The sequence below is a fragment of the Mytilus edulis genome, chromosome 2, assembly GCF_963676685.1.
Source record: "Mytilus edulis chromosome 2, xbMytEdul2.2, whole genome shotgun sequence".
NCBI lineage: Eukaryota > Metazoa > Mollusca > Bivalvia > Mytilida > Mytilidae > Mytilus > Mytilus edulis.
Genome location: NC_092345.1, coordinates 39,754,496 through 39,775,865, shown reverse-complemented (window position 1 = coordinate 39,775,865; position 21,370 = coordinate 39,754,496). Strand labels below are relative to the sequence as shown.

The 21,370-nt window shown below is 34.1% G+C and overlaps 2 protein-coding genes across 3 annotated transcripts in view; one reads left to right on the top strand and one right to left on the bottom strand.

The window, feature by feature from the left end:
- The window catches only part of LOC139510159 (protein C-mannosyl-transferase DPY19L1-like), a 306,322-nt gene extending 300,953 nt beyond the window's left edge, over positions 1–5,369 (bottom strand). Inside the window, exon 1 of the mRNA XM_071296510.1 lies at positions 5,111–5,369. Coding sequence (XP_071152611.1) covers positions 5,111–5,354 — 244 coding nt within the window. The 5' untranslated portion in view covers positions 5,355–5,369. The remainder of the gene's footprint in view (positions 1–5,110) is intronic.
- Positions 5,370–5,528: 159 nt separating this feature from the next.
- LOC139510161 (protein SPMIP7-like) overlaps positions 5,529–21,370 on the top strand; it is a 49,574-nt gene continuing 33,732 nt past the window's right edge. The window contains exons 1-3 of one of the 2 annotated variants that reach the window (XM_071296512.1): positions 5,532–6,213; positions 14,495–14,556; positions 16,095–16,121. In XM_071296512.1, coding sequence (XP_071152613.1) covers positions 5,682–6,213; positions 14,495–14,556; positions 16,095–16,121 — 621 coding nt within the window. In that variant the 5' untranslated portion in view covers positions 5,532–5,681. Of the gene's footprint in view, positions 6,214–14,494; positions 14,557–16,094; positions 16,122–21,370 lie in introns of both variants that reach the window. The other variant, XM_071296513.1, reaches the window with a different exon arrangement.

Below are 21,370 nucleotides of genomic sequence, written 5' to 3'. Positions count from 1 at the left end.
TTGTAATCGGGCATAACTCTTAATCTGTAGAAGTAACACAACCAAAAATTCAAACTTGATTTGTGTTTTGTGGTACCTTGTAAGGAGCATTGTGTATTAGTTTCATTTTATTTGGTTGAGACAAATGAAAGTAAGAGAATGGAAACAAAAAAATCAGTAATTTTTCCATTTGTATAGGGGCATAACTATTGAAAGATAATAGTGACGCCATTAAAATTCAAACTCTATTTGTGTTTTAATATACATGTATTATCTTAAGCATAAATATTCTCAATAATAAAAAAAAAAAACTAAATTAAATAATATTAATAGAAAGAGAATTAATGTACAAATGTACATGTGGTTATGTTCTTCTCATATATGGGATGATACTACATGTAAACCCCTAACGGGAAGGATTGTGCCTGATATTTATATGATGAAGACATAATCTTTCAGTCAGTGTAACTGAAGTCTGGAGCTGGCATGTCAGTTAACTGCTAGTAGTCTGTTGTTATTTATGTATTATTGCCATTTTGTTTATTTTCTTTGGTTACATCTTCTGACATCAGACTCGGACTTCTCTTGAACTGAATTTTAATTTGTGTATTGTTATGCATTTACTTTTCTGCATTGGCTAGAGGTATAGGGTTGAGATCTCATAAACATGTTTAACCCCGCCACATTTTTGCGCCTGTCAGGAGCCTCTAGACTTTGTTAGTCTTGTATTATTTTTAATTTAGGTTTCTTGTGTAAAATTTGGAGTCTAGTATGGCGTTCATTATCACTGAACTAGTATATATATTGGTTTCTCAATTCTCAATTTTATGTCTGTTTCAGTATTTGGCCAAATAAAAAAGCATGTGTGTTTCCTGTTTCCCTACCTACCCTATATTTTAAGCTTAGAAATAGCCTACTCTAAAGTTTTTTTTTTGTCATTTTTCAATAAGCACTGTTAAAGTCAGGATTTCTCTCCCATAGACTCAATGTAAAAAAAAATGGTAAAATAAAAAAAAATCCCTACCTACCTACCCTATTTTTTTTCAAAGATGAAACAGGAAACACACATATTATTTTATTTGGCCTTTATTTATTTAGAATAATTAATATTTAGAATTTTATCGCTAAATTATACTACTTATCACTAAGTTATTTTTCTTGTCGCTGATTTGTTTCTTCTTGTTGCTTATTAGTGTGACCTCGGTAAAATCTTTAAAATGGGAGGGCCTTGAAGACCACAGGAGGCAAAATGCTGAATCTAACCATTGTGTAAGCACCTGTCCACGTCCACTTGTATTTTTGTCCATCTGATGAATTAAGCCTTTTTCAACTGATTTTTATAGTTCTTTCTTATGTGGTACTGTTACACCACTGTCCCAGGTTAGGGGAGGGTTCGGATGCCACTAACATGTTTAACCCCATCAAATTCTGTATGTAGGGCTTAAATTAAAATATTGTTTGTTTGCCCTTTACCGACCGACCCTATAAATTCGTTCCGCCTGAAAATCTTTTATTTATGTTTACAAACAAGATTTTATTTTAATTTATTTTTTGTTCCTACCAAAATTCTTATATTTGTATTTCCCGCTCAAAACTTTTTTACCGGAATTCTCAGGTTTTATCTTTCCCGTATAAGGTCTAGTCCGTTTGGTATCACGTGAGCGTTTGACATAAATGAACACTTGCATTTGGAGTTTCAAAGCATTTGTTTGAAATCAATGATTATGTTGAAAGCTTTGAAATCATGATTTAATGAACGTTACTCTGTATCTTTATACTTGAAGAGCAGGGTTCATTAAAAAAAAATTCGTCCAATACTAAATTATCAACGTGTGTACAAAATATTTTGTAAACAGACTTTGTATCCTATGTAGGGATGGCCTTTGGTGGTCCATAGATTAGGATGATTATGTTAACGATGCCTTCGACCAGCATCGATACATTCTGATTTATAAAGGCAACAGTAGTATACCGCTGTTCATATCTGACATGAACCGAAAGTCTGTAAAGGGGAGAATATTTGGCAGTAAAATCGCCAAGTTTTTCCATACAGATCATTTATAAATGCGATGTAAAATACGTGACAAAGTCAATTGAGTTTCAAGTCTTGAAGCATTTTTATTGAAAACACAGGCACACACAAAAATTTAAACACTCTAGGGACTTTTTCTACTAGTAATGTTCAATGTATATCTGCCCGGACATATTTTACCAGGACAAAGTTATCTCTTACAGAAAAACTTTAAGTCTAAAGGTATACAAATGTAAGCGTACAAGGTACATAGTACAGAATATTAGTGCAAGTAAAAACTCTTAAAAATTCCAGGTATGTAAACGTTTAAAATATGCCGCACAGCCCTATATTTTGATATTTGAAAAAAATTGTAGTGCATATGAATTAACTTCACATTCTACATGATATTTTTTTTTTCAAAACTTGGGACTATTATACTAATAGTCCTAGAAACTTATTAGCAAAAGCATACTTAAACAAAAGCAATACAGACAAAAATGACATCATGCAGATTGTGTATCTATAAAATAAAATATTATACCTACCTGCCTACCCATGACCAAAATGTACCAAGCTAAGTTTTTTTTTGGGAAAGAAAATATAAAATATTTTACCTACCTACCGACCCTGTTTCAAAACATAGGGTCGGAAAAGGGCAAACAAACAATATTTTAATTTAGGCCTAGGTACCTGTTCCAAGTCAGGAGTGGAATTCAGTGAGTAGTTGTCGTTTGTTTATGTGTTACATATTTGTTTTTCGTTCATATTTTTACATAAATTTAACCTTGAGTTTTCTCGTTTGAATTGTTTTACATTGTCATTTGGCCTTTTATAGCTGACTATGCTTTCCCACATGCGTACAACATGTAGATGTGTAGCCAAAATTTTCTCTGTAGGCTATGCACATACCAGCTCGGGTTTTATAATTTAATGACATCTGATCAGGAATAAAATGTGAAATAAACTCGGAAATTATCGCAATTAGTACAAACAATTGATTACTAACAGAGATTTAAAGACTTAAAATGTAAAATTTCGACTCTGAAAAAAATGTTCAATGCCAATTTTATTTTTACTACATCCCTAATGTGCTTTCATAGAAACGCCCTGGTTAGTTTTTGAAAATTTTTCTTTAAATATCAAATATGATATCGACATAATGGAATATACAATATTTTTTTAGATGAACATTAAATCCAGTCATTACAAACAATGGGCAATTTTCTGGCTCCAACTTTTATGGAGCAAGAGCAGCCTCTGACAAATGAGAAAAATACAAAATTAGAACAGTTTTAAGTTCTTAAAATCAATGTTCATAAATATCACATGCATCAAGTCATGCAAGACATGTGAAAATTTATCTTATTACTTTAAATTGTGCATACACTCAATCTTTATTTTTTGTCGTTTTAGATATTTTAATTTTTTTGTTTCTGTTTCGAATTTTATTAATAAATAACTTTCAAAAGAGTTTTTTTAACATATATATATTCAATCAAATTCGGTATAATTTATACTTTTAATGTGCATTTACGTTTAATGTCTTTTTTCCAATGTAAAGTATACATTAAGGTTCATCATAAGGAATTGAATAATATGGCTGTGTTTATACCTCCAAAATTACTATGAGTACAGACAAACTGGTACATCCAGGAAAGTTTTAAGGCATGGCAGGAACTAGATATATAAAAGTTATATGAAGTCTACGTTTCAGAAAATTAAAAACTTACCTGGATTATGATGTTCATTTTTTTCCAGTCTGCAGAAGATAGCAAAATAAACAAACACCCGAGTTTCATTTGATACGGTCCACTCAGTTACACAGTTTAAACCTGTTAAATCACCTATTGTTTACAGGTGTCTATTGTCCATCTATTGTCCATTTAAATCAATACTACTCACAACATTGATTATATGAGGGGAGCTTCTCAATCGTTTTCACTACTTAGTTAATTTTTGCACCTCCTGCAGGAACGAAAAAAAATGGATAGCAAAATCTAGAAAAGTTTATAATTTTCTGAAACATAAAATGCATTTAAAATTTATATATCTAGTTCCTGCCATCCCTTAAAACTGTTGCAGGTGTATAGGTTAGTCTGTACTCAGAGTAAAATTTGGGGTGTAAATACGGCCATTTTAGCCAAAAGATTATGATGAACCTTAAATACAAATAATTATTTATTATTTGTCATTCTCTTCACTGAATCGCAAAATCGTTTCATACCTGATCAAGTGATTGTTTATTATAAAATTGGTAGCTGGTACGCATAGCCATTTAAGGAGGCTCGCGGGTATAAGATTTTCAGAAAAAAAAATAACTTTTATTTTTCATTACAAATTTTATTTATTACCTTTAGTAGTTATTACTTTATCATGTGGTACAAAAATTATTCCAACAAATCAATTCGTGTTGGCCCCAGGTGACTTTGAAAATGTTTATATCATGAAAAAAGCTCCAAATTATCTCCCTTTGGTGCAAAAGTGCTATTTTTGTCCTTAAAATTGAAATATCTTTTTTTACTCATCGGTGACCTATATTTTTTATTATTGTTTTCAAATAATCTATACATTAACTAAATAACTGTTAAATTTAAGCGATTTCTGTAATTAAATTCGTTTTTTATTTCGGTATTACCTCTTTTTCTCCTATTAGTTCAACAGAAACAAAGTACCTTTACAAAAATGTTTGCTTCTTTCGAAGGCAGATTGTGAGCGTAAATGATCGGTGACCCCCCTTTTTTATTTAATTTTTCTATTAGGTATATGATAAAGTTCATTTATAGAAAAAATTAGCGAAATCTTGTATTAAATAAAAAATTTGATTTAGACCCGCGAGCCCCCTTAAGGCCAAATTGGCTGCACATCCGCTCACGAGAGAACGCGCTCACACTGCTTTAAATGTAAATAGCCAAGAGAAAACTTTTTGTGTTGTACGACAGTGCGCATAGTTTCCGCGGGACCTTTATATATATTCAATTATTATATTCGGTTCCTTACCTGGAAAAAAGATTAAATCCGTACCGAAACAGTGTTCCTACAAATTATTTCCTCCTTTACATCATAACCCATGGTGGTACTCTTTAAAACGGAGGGACATACAGAAAAATTTGTACATACCCAAAATTAAAATGACTGCTTTTGATGTCAACGTGAAGTTGAATGCATTTTCCGAATCTCCCGTGTTTTTGTCTTTAGACTCTGATTTCCTTGCAAGTTTTTTCTTTTCAGACTGCGTTTGAATGGCATTATTACTGTTCTGGTTGAGTTGATTTCTTTTCCTAACTGCCATGATAATAATGTAAAACTTTGCCGGCGTGTCAATTTCTACTTCCGGTGGCAAGCTGTTGTTTACTTTTTCCATTAAAAGGAAAAAAATAAATATAAGAATGACATTTTTTAACTTTTGTGAAAAAAAAATGTTTTAGAATGTTTATCTTTTTTCATAAACGGTTTCAATTGATAAAAAAATTATTGAAGAACCTGAAAAAATCTCCGACGGGCACTTGCTACTTCCGGATTTTTCCTTATATGGTGATTATCGTATATCCAAGGGTAACACGGTAGTTTACATTATGTCGGAAATAGCATATCGATAACAAGACTTTTAAATTTGTATAATGGGATTTTTTTTGTAGTAGATTGTTTAAAATTTATCTTATGGTAAAATTGAACGGTTCATAAATAAAACATGACTGAAGTGTTCACAAATGTACCTGTTTTGGCCGATTCAACATTTCGGACCCGTCCCAATTTCGAGCTTTATTTGCGAAGTGATGCAAATGCTGGAGGTAACACTGTTCAACAGATTCAAACTCATCGCCGTAACCGGCAGATGAAGTTTCCAACGCTTACAGGTAAGGCAGATGTTGATTCATTTCAAACAAGTAAACAGGAAAATGCCTTTAAACGATGGAATGACGATGGTGATTTTCGTCCACCGGCACCCTACCGTGATTACGACAATATTGTGGACCCTGTGTCAGGTTTTGTAAGCGCGGGTGGTGATGTGGATAGGAACACTGGACACAAAAAGATCAATTCATTGGTACAGTTGAATGATGTACCTCAAGCAGAACCGCCACAAAAGAAAAATTCTGATAGACTGGCTGATGAGAAGGCACCTACTCCATTAAGAAGGTCAAACACATATGCACCAGGTGCCCCTTCAATGTGGAATAGCAGAAAAATATCAGACGGATGGATAAAATCGCAACTCGGAGGTATATTAGAGTTTTAAACTTAAAAATAATAACGTCTCCGTTTATTTTATCTATATACTACTAATGTATTTTACCCGTTTTCTGAAACCAAGTTATCAGACGGCCTGTATCTTATTTACAGTCACAGTTATCATACAATAAGATACATATGCCCGATCTATTAATGAACTTGCTATTTAAGATATAAGCGCCCATCCATTGCGAGGTTGGTTTTTTTTTTGTGTGTGTACATGGAATGAAAAATGAAGTAATAAAACCAGAGACTCTGATAAAACCGTTTTAAAAAATATATGTGTTATTCTGTCTTGATCTCGAACCGCAACACCATGCACACGAAGAGGGAGATTTAAAATGCAATAAACTAAAAAGTAAAAGTAAAATTGATTTTGGTACAGTATTCAAGTTGTCTATCATGATAATTAATTTTAAAATCATTTGTTTCTATAACAATAAAAAAAAACACAAAAAAAACATAGCGTTTAGTATATGAATACATTTTATGTATGTCACAATACTTCATATAGAAAAAAAAACAATAACATACATGAAATGATGTCAAGATTTGGCATACAAATACAAATGTATACAGTTTACATCATATGTAAATAATTTTAGGATAAAAAAAAAATAATAGAACATGCGGTAGGGCTGACAATCAAAGCCACCGGAGATCACAGAACTATGTTGTACAAAAACATTTCATTTTCGCTGATACATGTATCATTATCACGCTGGCACTTTTACGAGGAACCCAAATTGTCAATGCATTTATTTTACGAATAGTTTAGGAATATCTTCAACTAAACATATACCAGTGGCGGATCCAGCCATTTTAAAAAGGGGGGGGGGGGGTTCCCAACCCAGAATAAAGGGGGGGGGGGGGGGGGGTTCCAATTATATGCTCCCATTCAAATGTCAAATGCACTGATCGGCCAAAAAAAAGAGGGGGTTCCAACCCCCGGAACCCCCCCCCCTGGATCCGCCACTGTATACGGTACTTTTATTCAGACGTATTCCAATTGTAGCCTTTCTCCAAAGTAGAGAAATTATTAAAATCGCGTAAATACTGAGAATAAAATGTTAAAACTGATACTACATTTGTAGTTAACAAATCTAAATGACGAGTATATCCCACGTCTACTTATACTTCATAGTTATTATCACAACTTCAAATGTATATCGACAAAACAATAGAGTGACATCTGTTTGCTTTCAATACAAAAAAAAATGAAAGCAAACAGATGTCACAATAATGGAAACGCATACATGTATATGCGATTAAGTGCGAGGGGCAAACACAATAATAGCTGTGGTATAAACTGTGCAATAGTGTTTTTACTTTTATCAAACAAAGTTCGCTGGTTTAACTACTAAAATCATAGATTAAGATTTTCCCCCTTAGAAACCTCATAATCTGTATTTGGTTACTGTTTTAATTGTGTATATGGAAGCCGTTGTTAGGATATTAAATGTATATATCGATTTGTAAATGATCCTTTATTATTTCTTTATTGTATTTAAATAGGATTATGAAAGTATAAGAAAGTATATATTATGTTGCAATTATAATATAATCTTTATTGCAAAATTACACCTATAAGTGTCAAGCAATACAAACAAACAATTATACATTTTAAATACAATGCAATACAATGAAATACAATACAATATAATAGAACATATTTTAAGAGTTCAAATTATAAATTGATGTATAAAACACAATCATGAGCTTGTCTGACATGGGTCTGACCCCCTTAGTTCTAAAGACTGCTTAATGAAGACTCCAATATGACAAACAAGTTCAGGGATGGGGTTTAGAATGTTTTTTAGTTTATTAAATGCATCAAGATGTTGAAATAATGGTACATAGTCTTATAGATAAGCAAAAAAATTAGAACGCAATGATATGTTAATGTCACAATACAACAAGAAATGAAACTTGTCATCTAGAAATCCACATTTTTTACATAATCTTTGTGCTCTTGGAATGTTTCTGTACCTTCCCAATTCAATGCCTAGGGAATGATCACTAAGTCTAAATTTTGAGAGTAACTGCCTATGTATAAAATTATTGCAATTTAAATATTCCTCAGACTGACAATTAGTTTTTAATTTCCCATAAAGACAAAGTTGGGATGAGGAATCTAATTTTGAAAGTTTATTTAAAGTAGTTTTTCCATATATTCTTCTGAAACACACTTTTTAATATTACATTTTAACACATTTTTTGATTGTTTAAAAGGTACATTAATATTAGAGTAATTTTCTGGGTTTATTTTCATATCGCGGTATGAGCGGCATGAAAATGTAAATGTTCGTTGCTTTCACGATGCTAGCCTACTACGCCCTCATTACGCTTCTACAACGATCCCGCTACTATTATAACACGTTCTCACCGCGCTTATTCTGCGACCTTACTACGCTTATCAAGATCTTTCTACGCTCATCACGTTCTCACTTCGACCATACCACGAGTTATCCGATTGCAACACGATCGTACCACGCTTCTACTGCGATTATAGCACGTTCTTACCACGATTACAAGTTACGTTCAAACCGCGATCTTACTACGCTCTCAGCAATAACGTCAACATCGTGTTCCATATCAATACAGTATCATTCCTTCAGTTCTATTTCTGATTAATATGTAGATTTCTCGAGAAAAAAAAATACAGTCATGCCACCAGTATCTACTAGAACACGTGGGCGTGGTGTTATGGTTGATGTAGAGGCAGATGGAGCTCTGATATTAACGAATCTTGATCAAGTAGAGATGTCGGACCGACCAATCCGACCTAAATTACAACCTATTGCTGGTCAATAAAGCTGAAATGACGATATTTTAGTGAACGATAGCAGATATGAAACAGATGTGTCAATAGATATAGGAAGATGTGGTATGAGTGCCAATGAGACAACTCTCAATCCAAGTAACAAATTTTAAAAGTAACAATTATAGGCCAAGATACGGCCTTCAACACGGAGCCTTGGCTTACACCGAACAGCAAGATATAAAAGGCCCCAAAAATTACTAGTGTAAAACCATTCAAACGGGAAAACCAACGGTCTATTCTATATGAAAACAAGAATCATGGTTGAGCCGTTAGAGAAAATGGGTAAGAAGTCCCAATTACATACAGACAAACAAAACTTGGAAAGAATTAATATATTTTATGGGAAAATGACAATGAGAATGATGGTCGTAGTGTATGAGCGTAGTCAGGTCGTAAGAAGAGCGTGATGAGGACGACAAGGGCGTGCTAGAATCGTACTATTGTCGTGAACAGCGTGGTATAGTCGTAGTGGAAGCGTAGTTGGGTCGCAGTGAGAACGTGATGGTCGTAGTGAGGTCTTAATAGAATCACGCTTTCGCTACGCTCTCACTACGATGGTACAGCGACCTTTGCGATCTTACTACGATCTTAGTGCGCTATCACTACGCTTCTACTACGACCTGATTTCATCACGACCGCACCACGATTGTCAGTTTGCCACGCTCATCACGATCATGAAGACCTCACCACAACCGTGATACGACCTTACTGCGATCTACACGATCGTACTACGATCATCAAAATTTGCATTTTTTTCACAGATCGTAGTGCGATCGTGGCCTAGTGGGACTGGGGTATAACATTTCGATTTTTTTTTGTTTCCGATTTTGTGGGTTTTCTTCAATACAAAAAGGGCGATTTTCCAGTTATCGGACAAAAACTCAAAATCACTTTATCTAATTTGCAAGAAACTTTGGTGAATTGTTTATGTATATTGACATGAGCTCCCTTTCGATTTATAAATTTTAGATTTTACGTTTGCGAGTTGTGGGCTTTTATATATTCATTACAAAAAGGGTGATTTTCCAGTTTTCAAACAATAACATAAGCGGATGGTTGATTATACAGGGAATCACTGAAAATGCTTTGAGCAGTTGTCCTTTCTTGTCTTATAAAACATCTCAAATTTTAAAGATTTCCTGATTTTACTTAAATCAAGAACGTATAACTAACATACTAATATACGTCCTTGCTTAAATCAATACACATGTTCTTCAGAAAATCTTGGTTTTAAGGAATATCTTATTTTCCTTAGCCGTATTTGGCACAATTTTTGGAATTTTGGATCCTCAATGCTCTTCAACTTTGTACTTGTTTGGCTTATAACTATTTTGATAAGAGCGTCACTGATGAGTCTTATGTAGACGAAACGCGCGTCTGGCGTACTAAATTATAATCCTGGTACTTTTGATAACTATTTCAAAAGTTTAATGTATATCTGAACATACTCTAAATAAAATGTGTAAAAAAATATATGTAAATATAAAAAAGATACCAGGGTAAAAAAGCTGTATGCCAGACGCGATTTACGACTACAAAGAATAATCAGTGACGCCTAAATAAAAAAAGTTAAAAAGGCCAAAAAGAAGTACGAACTTCAAAAAGAAATTCAGAATCAAAGATTTCGGAAAAAAAGTATTTGCCGAATAAATCTAAAGTAATGTATTCCTGATGTATGAAATCCTTATATGTATTAGCATTTCGAACATGTCAAAGTTTATAATAAAAGGACAGTGACTCATAAAAAAGAAAAAGAAAAGAGAAACAGCTAGGGGTCAGAATTCAGTAAGAAATGTAATCATGCTTGAAAGTCCCATGTCAAGCAATTACTGCATGCTGTATCCGGAATTTAAATAAGAAAAGCGAAAATTCACATTCTCAAATTTTCGTAAAAAAATCATCATGGGATCGAAACTGTATCGTGTACCATTTTTGTCGAGCCTGCAACTTTAGTTGGCTTGCAGAAAGCTCGACATAGGGATAGTGATCCGGCGGCGGCGGCGTTAGCTCACTTCTAAAAAGCTTTATATTTAGAATGTGTAAGACCTGGATGCTTCATACTTTGTATATAGATGCCTCATGTTACGAAGTTTCCGTCAGTCACATGTCCACTGTCCTTGACCTCATTTTCATGGTTCAGTGACTACTTGAAAAAAAGTTAAGATTTTTTGTAATGTTAAATTTTCTCTTATTATAAGTAATAGGATAACTATATTTGGTATGTGCGTACCTTGCAAGGTCCTCATACCCGTCAGACAGTTTTCACTTGACCTCGACCTCATTTCATGGATCAGTGAACAAGTTTTGGTGATCAAGTCCATAACTCAGATACTATAAGCAATAGGTCTTGTATATTCGGAGTATTGAAGGACTGTAAGGTGTACATGTCCAACTGGCAGGTTTCATCTGACCTTGACCTCATTTTCATGGTTCAGTAGTTATAGTTAAGTTTTTGTGTTTTTGTGTTTTGGTCTTTTTTTCTAATTCTATAAGCAATAGGTCAACTATATTTGATGTATGGAGATATTTTATGATCTATATGTCATTCGCACAAGTTTTATTTGACCTTGACCTCCTTTTCACGGTTCATTGCTCAGTGTTAAGTTTTTGTGTTTTGGTCTGGTTTTTTTAATCTATAAGCAATAGGTTAACTAAATTTGTTGTATGGAAGAATAATTAGCTATTCATGTCTGTCTTGCATTGTCCATCTGACCTTGACCTCATTTTCATATTTTTCATGAATCTATGTTTAGTTTTCTTGGTGAATGTTAAGTTTATGTGACAGTTGTAATAAAGCTTTATATTTAGGACTATCAACATAATATCAATGATTAGTAAAGAAGGCGAGACATTTCAGCGTGTGCACTCTTGTTAAAAGATGATAACCAACCTATAATCTACAAATGTATACTTCAAGACCATCGTGTATTATTTGTGAAGTTGATACGTAATATTGATAAACAAGGTTTCGGTATATTCCGATGCCTTTTTTTTTTATATAAAAAAAATGACAAGCCGTTTTTTGACATAACCCTGGATCATCAACTCTCAGCTCAGACACTGGTGTCTATTTACAAAGTCTGAGTAACAGTGGCTTTAGATGAATTTGGCTATTTATTTTATATGATTTAACAAACTTAACTAAAATTGTCCGTTTATAAATTTTTAAATTATTATGAAACTAAGGTTTCAACTCCCTGAGGCAAAGTTGGCTTTAGATGAATGTGGCTATTTATTTTAGGTGTTTTGAAATTTAGCTCTTAAACGATTTTCGGTACTTATCTGACATCTTCGGATTTCAAATGTTTGGCTTTGAGCGTTCCTGATGAAGGTAAATCCAGAAAAGCGCTTCGGACGCAATAAATTATAAAACGTGTTGTTTTCCATTTTTTACATCACTGGGTCGATACCTCTGCTGGTGGACTATCAGTCCCCGAGGGTATCATCAGCTCAGTAGTCGGTGCTTCGGTACTGACATGATTTAACAAACTTCACTAAAGTTGTCTGTTTATAAATTTTTAAATTACTATGAAACTAAGGTTTAAAATCCCTGAGGCAAAGTTGACTTTAGATGAATTTGGCTATTTATTTTAGGTATTTTGACATATAGCTCTAAATGATTTTCGGTACTTATACATTTTCGGATTTCAAATGTTTGGCTTTGAGCGTTTCAATTTTTTGGCAATCTCTTAAATACCGAATAAATTGAGAAATGTATATGATTTTATCCCATATCCAGGTGAAGTTAATATATATTGTTTACAGTTACTAAGATGGGGGAAATTGATAATTTCAAAATTAAAATAATCTCGTTTGTCATAGAATCTGATACTGAGATGACAGCTTATGTCAAATTCGAGGTATAAGTCTAAAAAGGAGACAGAGGAAGCCATGTCTGCTGTTTCTTTTATTTGTAGGCAGAAAAGTTTGGATTGTTAAATGGAACATCATTATATCTGAATGTCGGAAATTTAATGAACTGGCTTCTTTGATCTTCTCGTTTTTGAAAAGTGTATGAATGAACCTATCTGCTTCATATGACATACATAAGAGGTTGGCAAGGAGAGACGCACAGCTTGTTCCCATAGGTCAAGAGAGAGAGAGACAGACAGAGAGAGAGAGAGATTTGAAATTTATTTAATATGGTGATGCTAACTTATATTAAACGAATGGTTGACATATAGTAGATTAACGTTTTGATTCATCAGTGAAATTGTCTTGAAAATCTGAACATTCTTTCCTGTTACTGATTATGGTTATGCTGTTACTTTTTATCAGGTAACATGACAGAACGTAACAGAAAGGAATTACGCAGTACTTTTTGTTCATTTACTCGAATTGTGTAGAAGTTTACTTCCATCTACATATCAATTTAATAAGATACTATAAAAACACATGTACTGTTATAGGGGTGACATTGAATTATTCTCAGAAGGTACCAAAAAGGCTGTAACAGGAGAGAACAACAAAATTATTTTTCTCCAAATTCTGATCTTTGAGGAGTTCAGTTTTTTCAAACTGGCTGCTATTCACCTTAACAAATGGATTCATACATTCAGGAAATGATGCTCTTCACATTACATTACAAGAATTTTTTGGTCTTTCAAATGTGTCCACAGGTGGAGAAAAAAAACAGCGGTAACAGGAGGGAAATTACCCCTGGGACAACATTCAAAAGACCCTTAAAAATGCAAAATTTTCTTACATGCTTTAGTTGTAACAAAATCAGACCAGTAATGGAGAAGTTTTTTTATATAATCTATCAGATTTGTGAAAATCGGAAGGCTGTTTACTTAATATAGATAACATGATTTTTTTTCGGGGGGGGGGGGGGGGGTTGACCATTTAAATTATAATATTTTATTAGACGAAATATTAAAAAGAATGTTTAATTGGTTGCAGTTGGTGCATTATATACTCGAGTTAATACTGAAACGTAAAATTTTCCAAAAAGATGCCTGAATAAAAAAAAAATTGCTGGTGAAAGGCGGGACATGAAAATTAGACTTTTTCAGATATTGTCTCTTATAACAAGATATAAGGTATGTTATTCTGCACTCGCTGGTGTCCGCTTATTTATAGATTATAGATTGGTTACCAGTCCAACTAAATCGAATAATTCAAGCCCTTACCTTCTCCGATTCTCTCCACTTTGATAGTGATCGATATTGAGCGTAAAATAACGACTGGATTATTCGGGTTACATTCAAATCTCGCTGTCAACAGTCAATACACCGGATTGCCCTCTCGGTCATCCGCTGTAAAAATAAGTTGAAAAAGGCTTAACTCAAAAGATAGATACACATAGACAAGCAAAAACAGAGTGGAGGCATAATACGTACGGCACTGCCGATTTCAGGGAATAAATATTATTATTATTAATTTCCGATTATATGGAAAATGATAACATTAAAACTTATAACCAAAACAACGTTTTCACTATTTAGGATGGACAAGTGATTATGACCCACGGAAACCTTCAGAAGATTCGACTAAGTGGCGATCAAAAGTAAGCATGTATCACTATATTAAGAAACAAACACATATCTTCTGCTATTGTATATGCTTTTACACACTACAAGATCAAGAAAATACATGAGTGTATTGCTTATTGATGATTAAATGCTTGCGGGTACCAAAGCTTTTACAGATTTCTAAGGTCAGATAAATATTTTATTTTATTTGAAAAGATTATTATTATACTATCATATTTTCAGTTAGTGTATATATAGTCATGCAAATGAAACACGTTATAGATTTATACCGTGAAACTTTGCATATTCTCATTTTGTGTATATTCGTCTTGCATAATAAACTCATTAAAGAGTTAACTGAAACTTAGAATTAATACAAGTACTATGAAGCCGATGGGCTGGATCTCTTTGTTGTAAAGCAAAAAGTCGATACGCCATTTGTTAGGCACAATTCATCGTTAGCCGACGTCATTGACAAGTTGAATCTCTTTATTATCATATTATATCTATATTATATAAACAGCAGACGGAGATATTATCAGATTATTACATGGCATTTTTCATATCGCATGTATTATCAGCCCTAGGTTCCATATCAGCCCAAGAGCCGCATGGCTCGAGGGCTGATATTGACCGAGGGCTGATAATACATGCGATATGAAAAATGACATGTTATGATCTTTTTATCATATGCTTCAACAATGGAGAAAAATAACAAATTCATATATTGATCCTTTTACGTGGTTCTCAAATAGAAGTTCAAAGATTGAAAAGTTCAAGGACGTCGGACCCAAATTTAGTACATTCGATATCAAATCTTTCTACCATATGCCTCAGCAGAGCAGAACACATTTTTAATATGGACGACTCGACCAAAAAAAAACCAACAATATACATAATGAACACTGTTTGGAAAAGTCAACCTTTTCAAAGTAACTTTCTAAATTATGTTTGAAACTTATAAAGAATGCATTTATTTAATAATTTGTTTGTTTTTTTATTTTATTTTTTATTTAATTAATTTACACAATATACTTTTCAGTATCAGACTTAGTAAATAATTGTTTTGTACACTATTTTGTAATGTTTTTCACCGAAAACGTAGCATTTGGGTGTATTTTCCGGAATTTGCCGAGTATCACCGGAATGCCATGTGATAACGTTACGGAAAGGCATGTGATAACAATCGAAGCATGTGATAAACTTTTCATATCAGCCCGCTAAGCACCAATTCGAAAAATATGGAATTTACGTTAATTTAATGCTATTATCATACAGTAAAAATCATATGTTATTTAGTCTAAGTATATGATAAATATATATATATTCATCGTAATGCTTGAATCATTCCTCTTTGTCATGCCAAACTGTTCATAGAAAGTTTGATTACTGTAATGCTAACTACATTGTAGCAAGCTGGATTCATATTATCTAGCTTACAAGTAAAGTCTTGTGATATATTTTGGCAAGCTAGATGCCTATACTATTAAGCTAACACGCCGAACCTATTGTAATGTTATCATCTCCCGCTATGCTCTTATCACATGGGATGACGAAAAACAATCTATTACAGAATGGTCTTCGTGCAAAGGAATACGAGGTAGAAATTTGAAGTGTTTCAATAAACATGTATTTTAACTAACATTTAATTGTGAACCTTTAACATGTTTACATGAATGAGTATCATCACTGAATTTAGTCCAAGTTATAACATATATTTCACCGCACCTACCTTCATCATGCTATGGTAATGTAGTGGATGGTTTCTGTACTTCTCAACACACCAAATAATACTTGCAGTAAAGTGGCACATATTTAATTACCGGTATACTGACAAGATTAGCCAGGACCCCAGGCTATAACGAAACCCGCTTTGAGGTCACATGTGAGTGAACTGGAAGTTATGAATTTATAATGATATGCAAATGAATTGACGATCTATTGATAAGCCAATCAAAAAAGTTTATGGACTATTTGGACTGACGATTTTTTTAGAAAATTCAGTTAAAGTAATGTACACCAATAATCATTTACATAATAATACAAGTGAATAATTAATAGGATCCAGAAACAATATTTCTCAAGCACTCACTCCATAACGAATTCGATTTCTCTCTCCAATGAAATACTCCATGGTATCTTTATTTTCAAATGAAAACACAGCTTCATGGAGACCTGAAGACGATGACACTACTATTCTTAACGATTTCAAAAACAGAAATCTTAAAAAAACTTAATCTTGCTGCTGATTTTCTATCATTTATCCAAATGGTAAAAGAAAATAACTTTCTTTAGACAATACTTTCCTCTTCTTTTCCTCGGCGACGGTCAGATTTATGTCAAAAAGAGTGCTTTGAGAGGAAACTTGTAATGAACTTTGGTGGAGTTTGACTGTTGGTGGCTCAGGGCAAATCTGTTATGGAGGTCTGCTCAGTGATTTTCGTCCATGTTTCGATGCAGTGAGCTACATGAGTAACTTAATTCTGACCATGATAGTAACTGAAAAAGAAAAGAAAATCATTTTCTAGCTTTAACACAAAAGATTTTGACTATTTTTACTTTTTATGAAATCAAAACCACATGTCTTATAAGACCGAAAAACAGGCAAAATGAGGTACCTTCAGTTTGTAATGTTTTATCATAATAATTATTGTAGATGTGTTTGAACTAAAAAAGTATCAGATAAAGACCGATTTATTTGCAAATCTATTCTATTTTTTATTAAAAGCCTCTACCCATTGAGACGCAAAATCTGGCACCCGAGCGACACTAAAGTGCTTTATTTTTTATGAAAAAATAATTTTAAAGCTAATAAATTTTAAGTACGAAGCTGGTATTTTGGTTAAATTTCATGATAGGAATTCAATTCTTTATAAATGGTACGGGAGGAAGTCGTCTAAAGAAGTTTTTTTCAAAAAATTTGCCTAAGAAGCCTCAAAATCTGCAACACGGAAAAGGTGTGTAAGAAAACAGAGCATTGAAAACAACTGCTTCTGCTTGCAGAAAATATATTATGTTTTAGTTCCTTCCGATACATTATCTGGTACTGATAATTCTAAAAAAAATATTTTGATACTTGAACTAACTTTGATAGTTTTTCTTTGCTTCGAAATTGCCACCCCGTGTCAAACATAGCCGACACCCCGCATGTGGCGATCTACACGGTGATCATGCATATATATTTGTATCATTTTAAACATTGACTAGGTATCACAGATCTCATAAAGATGATCAAAAATGTGTATCAATGTGTTTTATTTAAATAAAATGTATATGAAAAAAACATTGATACTTTAACGACATTAAGAAAATATCATTAGTGACAACTGAAGTAGTTAATACTAATTGATCAGCATCCAGATAAAATTGTATGTTCATTTTGTATTATTTGGCACATAGAATTATGCATAAACGCTAAATATATGTATTATAATGAAATACTTCTTGCATTATACAATAATTAAGATTTTGAATAGAAGGAAATGCCCCAGTCACACTAGACCACGATCGCACCACGCTCACCGCGATCTAAAATAAATTCAGATCGTGGTGAGGTCGCGGTATGAGCGGCATGAAAAGGAAGATTTTCGTGCCTTTCACGGTGCTACTACGTCCTAATCACGCTTCTATGTAACGAGGCCGCTACGATTATACTAGTAACACGCTTTTACCAGGCTTATTCTGCGATCTCACTACGATTATCACGTTCTTATTAGGCTCATCACGTTCTCACTACGATCATAACACGATTTTTTCGATTGTAACACGAGCTTACCACACTTTTTCTGCGATTATATTTCGCTCTTATCCGATTATTCTACGAATACAACACAGGCATGCCACCAACATCTACTGGAAGTCGTGAGCGTGGTGGCAGGGTGGAGTCAGAGGGGTCTCTCATACGAATCCTGATCCAGTGGTGATGTCGGATCAACCAATCAAACCTAAAGCTTGGATTACCATGTTCACACTGCCGATCAGATCAACTCCATCAAACTCAATCAAGACAAATTAAGTAATCGGGAGACTGGTCTGACTCAATCGACAAGAATGTTCGGGTTGGTCTACCTTGGTCATCATCGATCTTGACTACTGTCCGATCATTTCCAGATTAACTCGACCAATGCCCGATCGCTTCCAGATCACTGCGACTTCTATATATATATATATATATATATTTTTTTTAATCCCAGACCAACTCGACCAATACCCGATCCCTTCGCGACTACACTCGGCCATTCGTCGATCTCTACTGGGCCATACACGATAACACAAGAGTGCCACACGATTCTATAAAATTGTGTGCAGATCTGATTAACTCTCATAACTTTGCTTCCGCAAAAATATATTGGCAACATTATTTTTAACTGTACAAAAATTCCTCCATGTACAGTACATGTCTGTACTTTTGCAAGGAGGCGTAACATTTTAAAAGAGAAGCAAAAGTTACCAAAGGAACCATCTAACTCAAAGGTCGAAAACGCAGCAACGGCGAAAAAAGAAAACCGACGAGAAGACAAACAGCAGTCAGCATAACACAACGTCGTAGAAAAATAAAAACTTAGCAACACGTAACCCATCAAAACCTGGGATGATCTCAGATGTTCTGGAAGGGGAAAAAATTCTGCATATCGGCCCCGGCGGATTTTTCAAATATAAAAGAAATTGTGCAATAAAATTCATTATTAAACTGCTGATGACTAATTTATCTTTCAAAGTGGGTTTATAAGAACATCAATATTATATTTTACCTGTTTGACTGTACGTATTTTCCGTTTGTCCAGAAATGTTTGTAGTATGAAATAAAAAGGATGTGATCAAATTGCCAACGAGACAACTCTTCACAGAACACCAAATGACACAGAAATTATTAATAACAACTATAGGTCACCTTACAGTCAAATTGTTTATCATTCGAACTTTTTGACGCAATTTCACACAAAAATGAGACGAAAGACACATTTTTTTTATTTGATCTCTTGATAGATATGTGTAAACAGTTTCAGAAAAGGTATCATTCCAGGGGATTGAAATTTTAAATTGGGCTAAATTTGGGAAAATTGTGACATCTTTGCCCTCTTTTGTAATATTTTTAGCAAATACATGCAGGTTGTTGCCATACACCAAAAAGAGTTATCTTTAACCATTCAACCACTGGATATTAAATCTATGAAAAATATTGATTACATTCTTATGCACATCTATCCGGTATGCCACAAACAGTATGCTTTATTTGTAAGACAGCAAGGAAAAGGGGATGGTAAAATTTATCGAAAAGAGCAATAAAACTCATAACATATCAGCGTCTACTATGAGGAAGTTTTTATAACCAGTGGGGTCTTCTTCGAACTAGTGCAAGTCTCTCATACTGCCCACAGAGTGTTCGTCGTGTCAGCCACTGCCTCACATAGATATTTCGGCGCCCGTTGCTGTCTACACCTTCTTGTTCGTCTTCTATGCTTTATTCGGGGCCCTCTATTTAAGCTCCGTCACAGCTATTATTTAACCTGTCTCTCTGAGCTTTAACCACCTTGCCCACAAATTCAACTGTTTTATTTTTATGTTGATATTTTAAATGTATGATTTTACTCAGACCTTCTACTGAATCTATCCAAATAAACGGAGATTGTGTCCATGGGACACAGATAATGCCCCAACTGGCATATAACATTATAAAGGGTCATTACTCCAAGAACGTCACCCAAATTCGCACATGAGCCACTCAGAAGCGGCGGAGTAAAATAATTCGGACAATTCTATACCGAACAGTGCATACCCGACCAATTCTCAACTATTCCCTACGACCCATATACGAGCTGGTCGATCTGGTCTGGTCGAGATCAGGCTGAGATCGAGAATAGTCGATTTGATCTAGCTATTCGAGTAAAGATTGTGAAGAGATCGTGTAGAGATCGTGAATCGATCGGATTAATCGAATAAATATGCATTTTGTTGTCTGGATGGAGTCATTAAGGAGTCGCGAATTGTCGAGTTTAAGTCGTGTACAGTCGGATAGCGGTCAGGTAGAAGTCTTAAACAGGCCCGACCAAGAATTTGGTTACGTTTGGTCGTGGAAATTTGGACAATCGGGATCACTGAGTTGATCTGATCGGCAGTGTGAATTAACCTAGCTTAAATCAAACGTATTGCTGATCCATCAAAACCAAATGACGACATTTTATTGAACAATAATGGGAATGATATACAAATATTTAAGAATGGTTGAGCTGTTGGAAATTAGGGACATGAGGTCCAAATTACATACAGACAAACAAAACATGGAGAGGTGTTATAGAGCTTATGTGACAATCACAATCTCGAAACGGTCGTAGTATGAACGTAATCAGGTCGTAAGACGAGAATGATAATGACGGCATGAGCGTGCTAGAATCTTACTATGGTCTTGAACAGAGTAGTATACACGTGGTATAGTCGTATTAGAAGCGTTGTTGAGTCGCGAGGAGAACGTGATGGTCGTAGTGAGGGCGTATAGTAACTTCGCTGTGAGATCATAGCACAAGCTCTCCAATTAGAATCGCGCTTTCGCTACGCTCTCATTACGATGGTACAGCGACGCTTGTGATCTCGCTACGCTTCTTCTACGACCTGATTTCGCCACGACCGCACCATGATTGTTTTGAACATGTTCAAAGTTGGCCACGATCATCACGATCATGAAACCTTACCATGCACTACGATCGTCAAAATTTTCTCAGAGATCGTACTTGCAATCGTGGCCTAGTGTGACTTGTATAATTTAGATGTGTATTTCAGGTTTAATTCTGATGTCTGCTCGCAAGCTTTTCGATACAACAATGAAATTGCGCATACTGTATTCGCTAATTATAT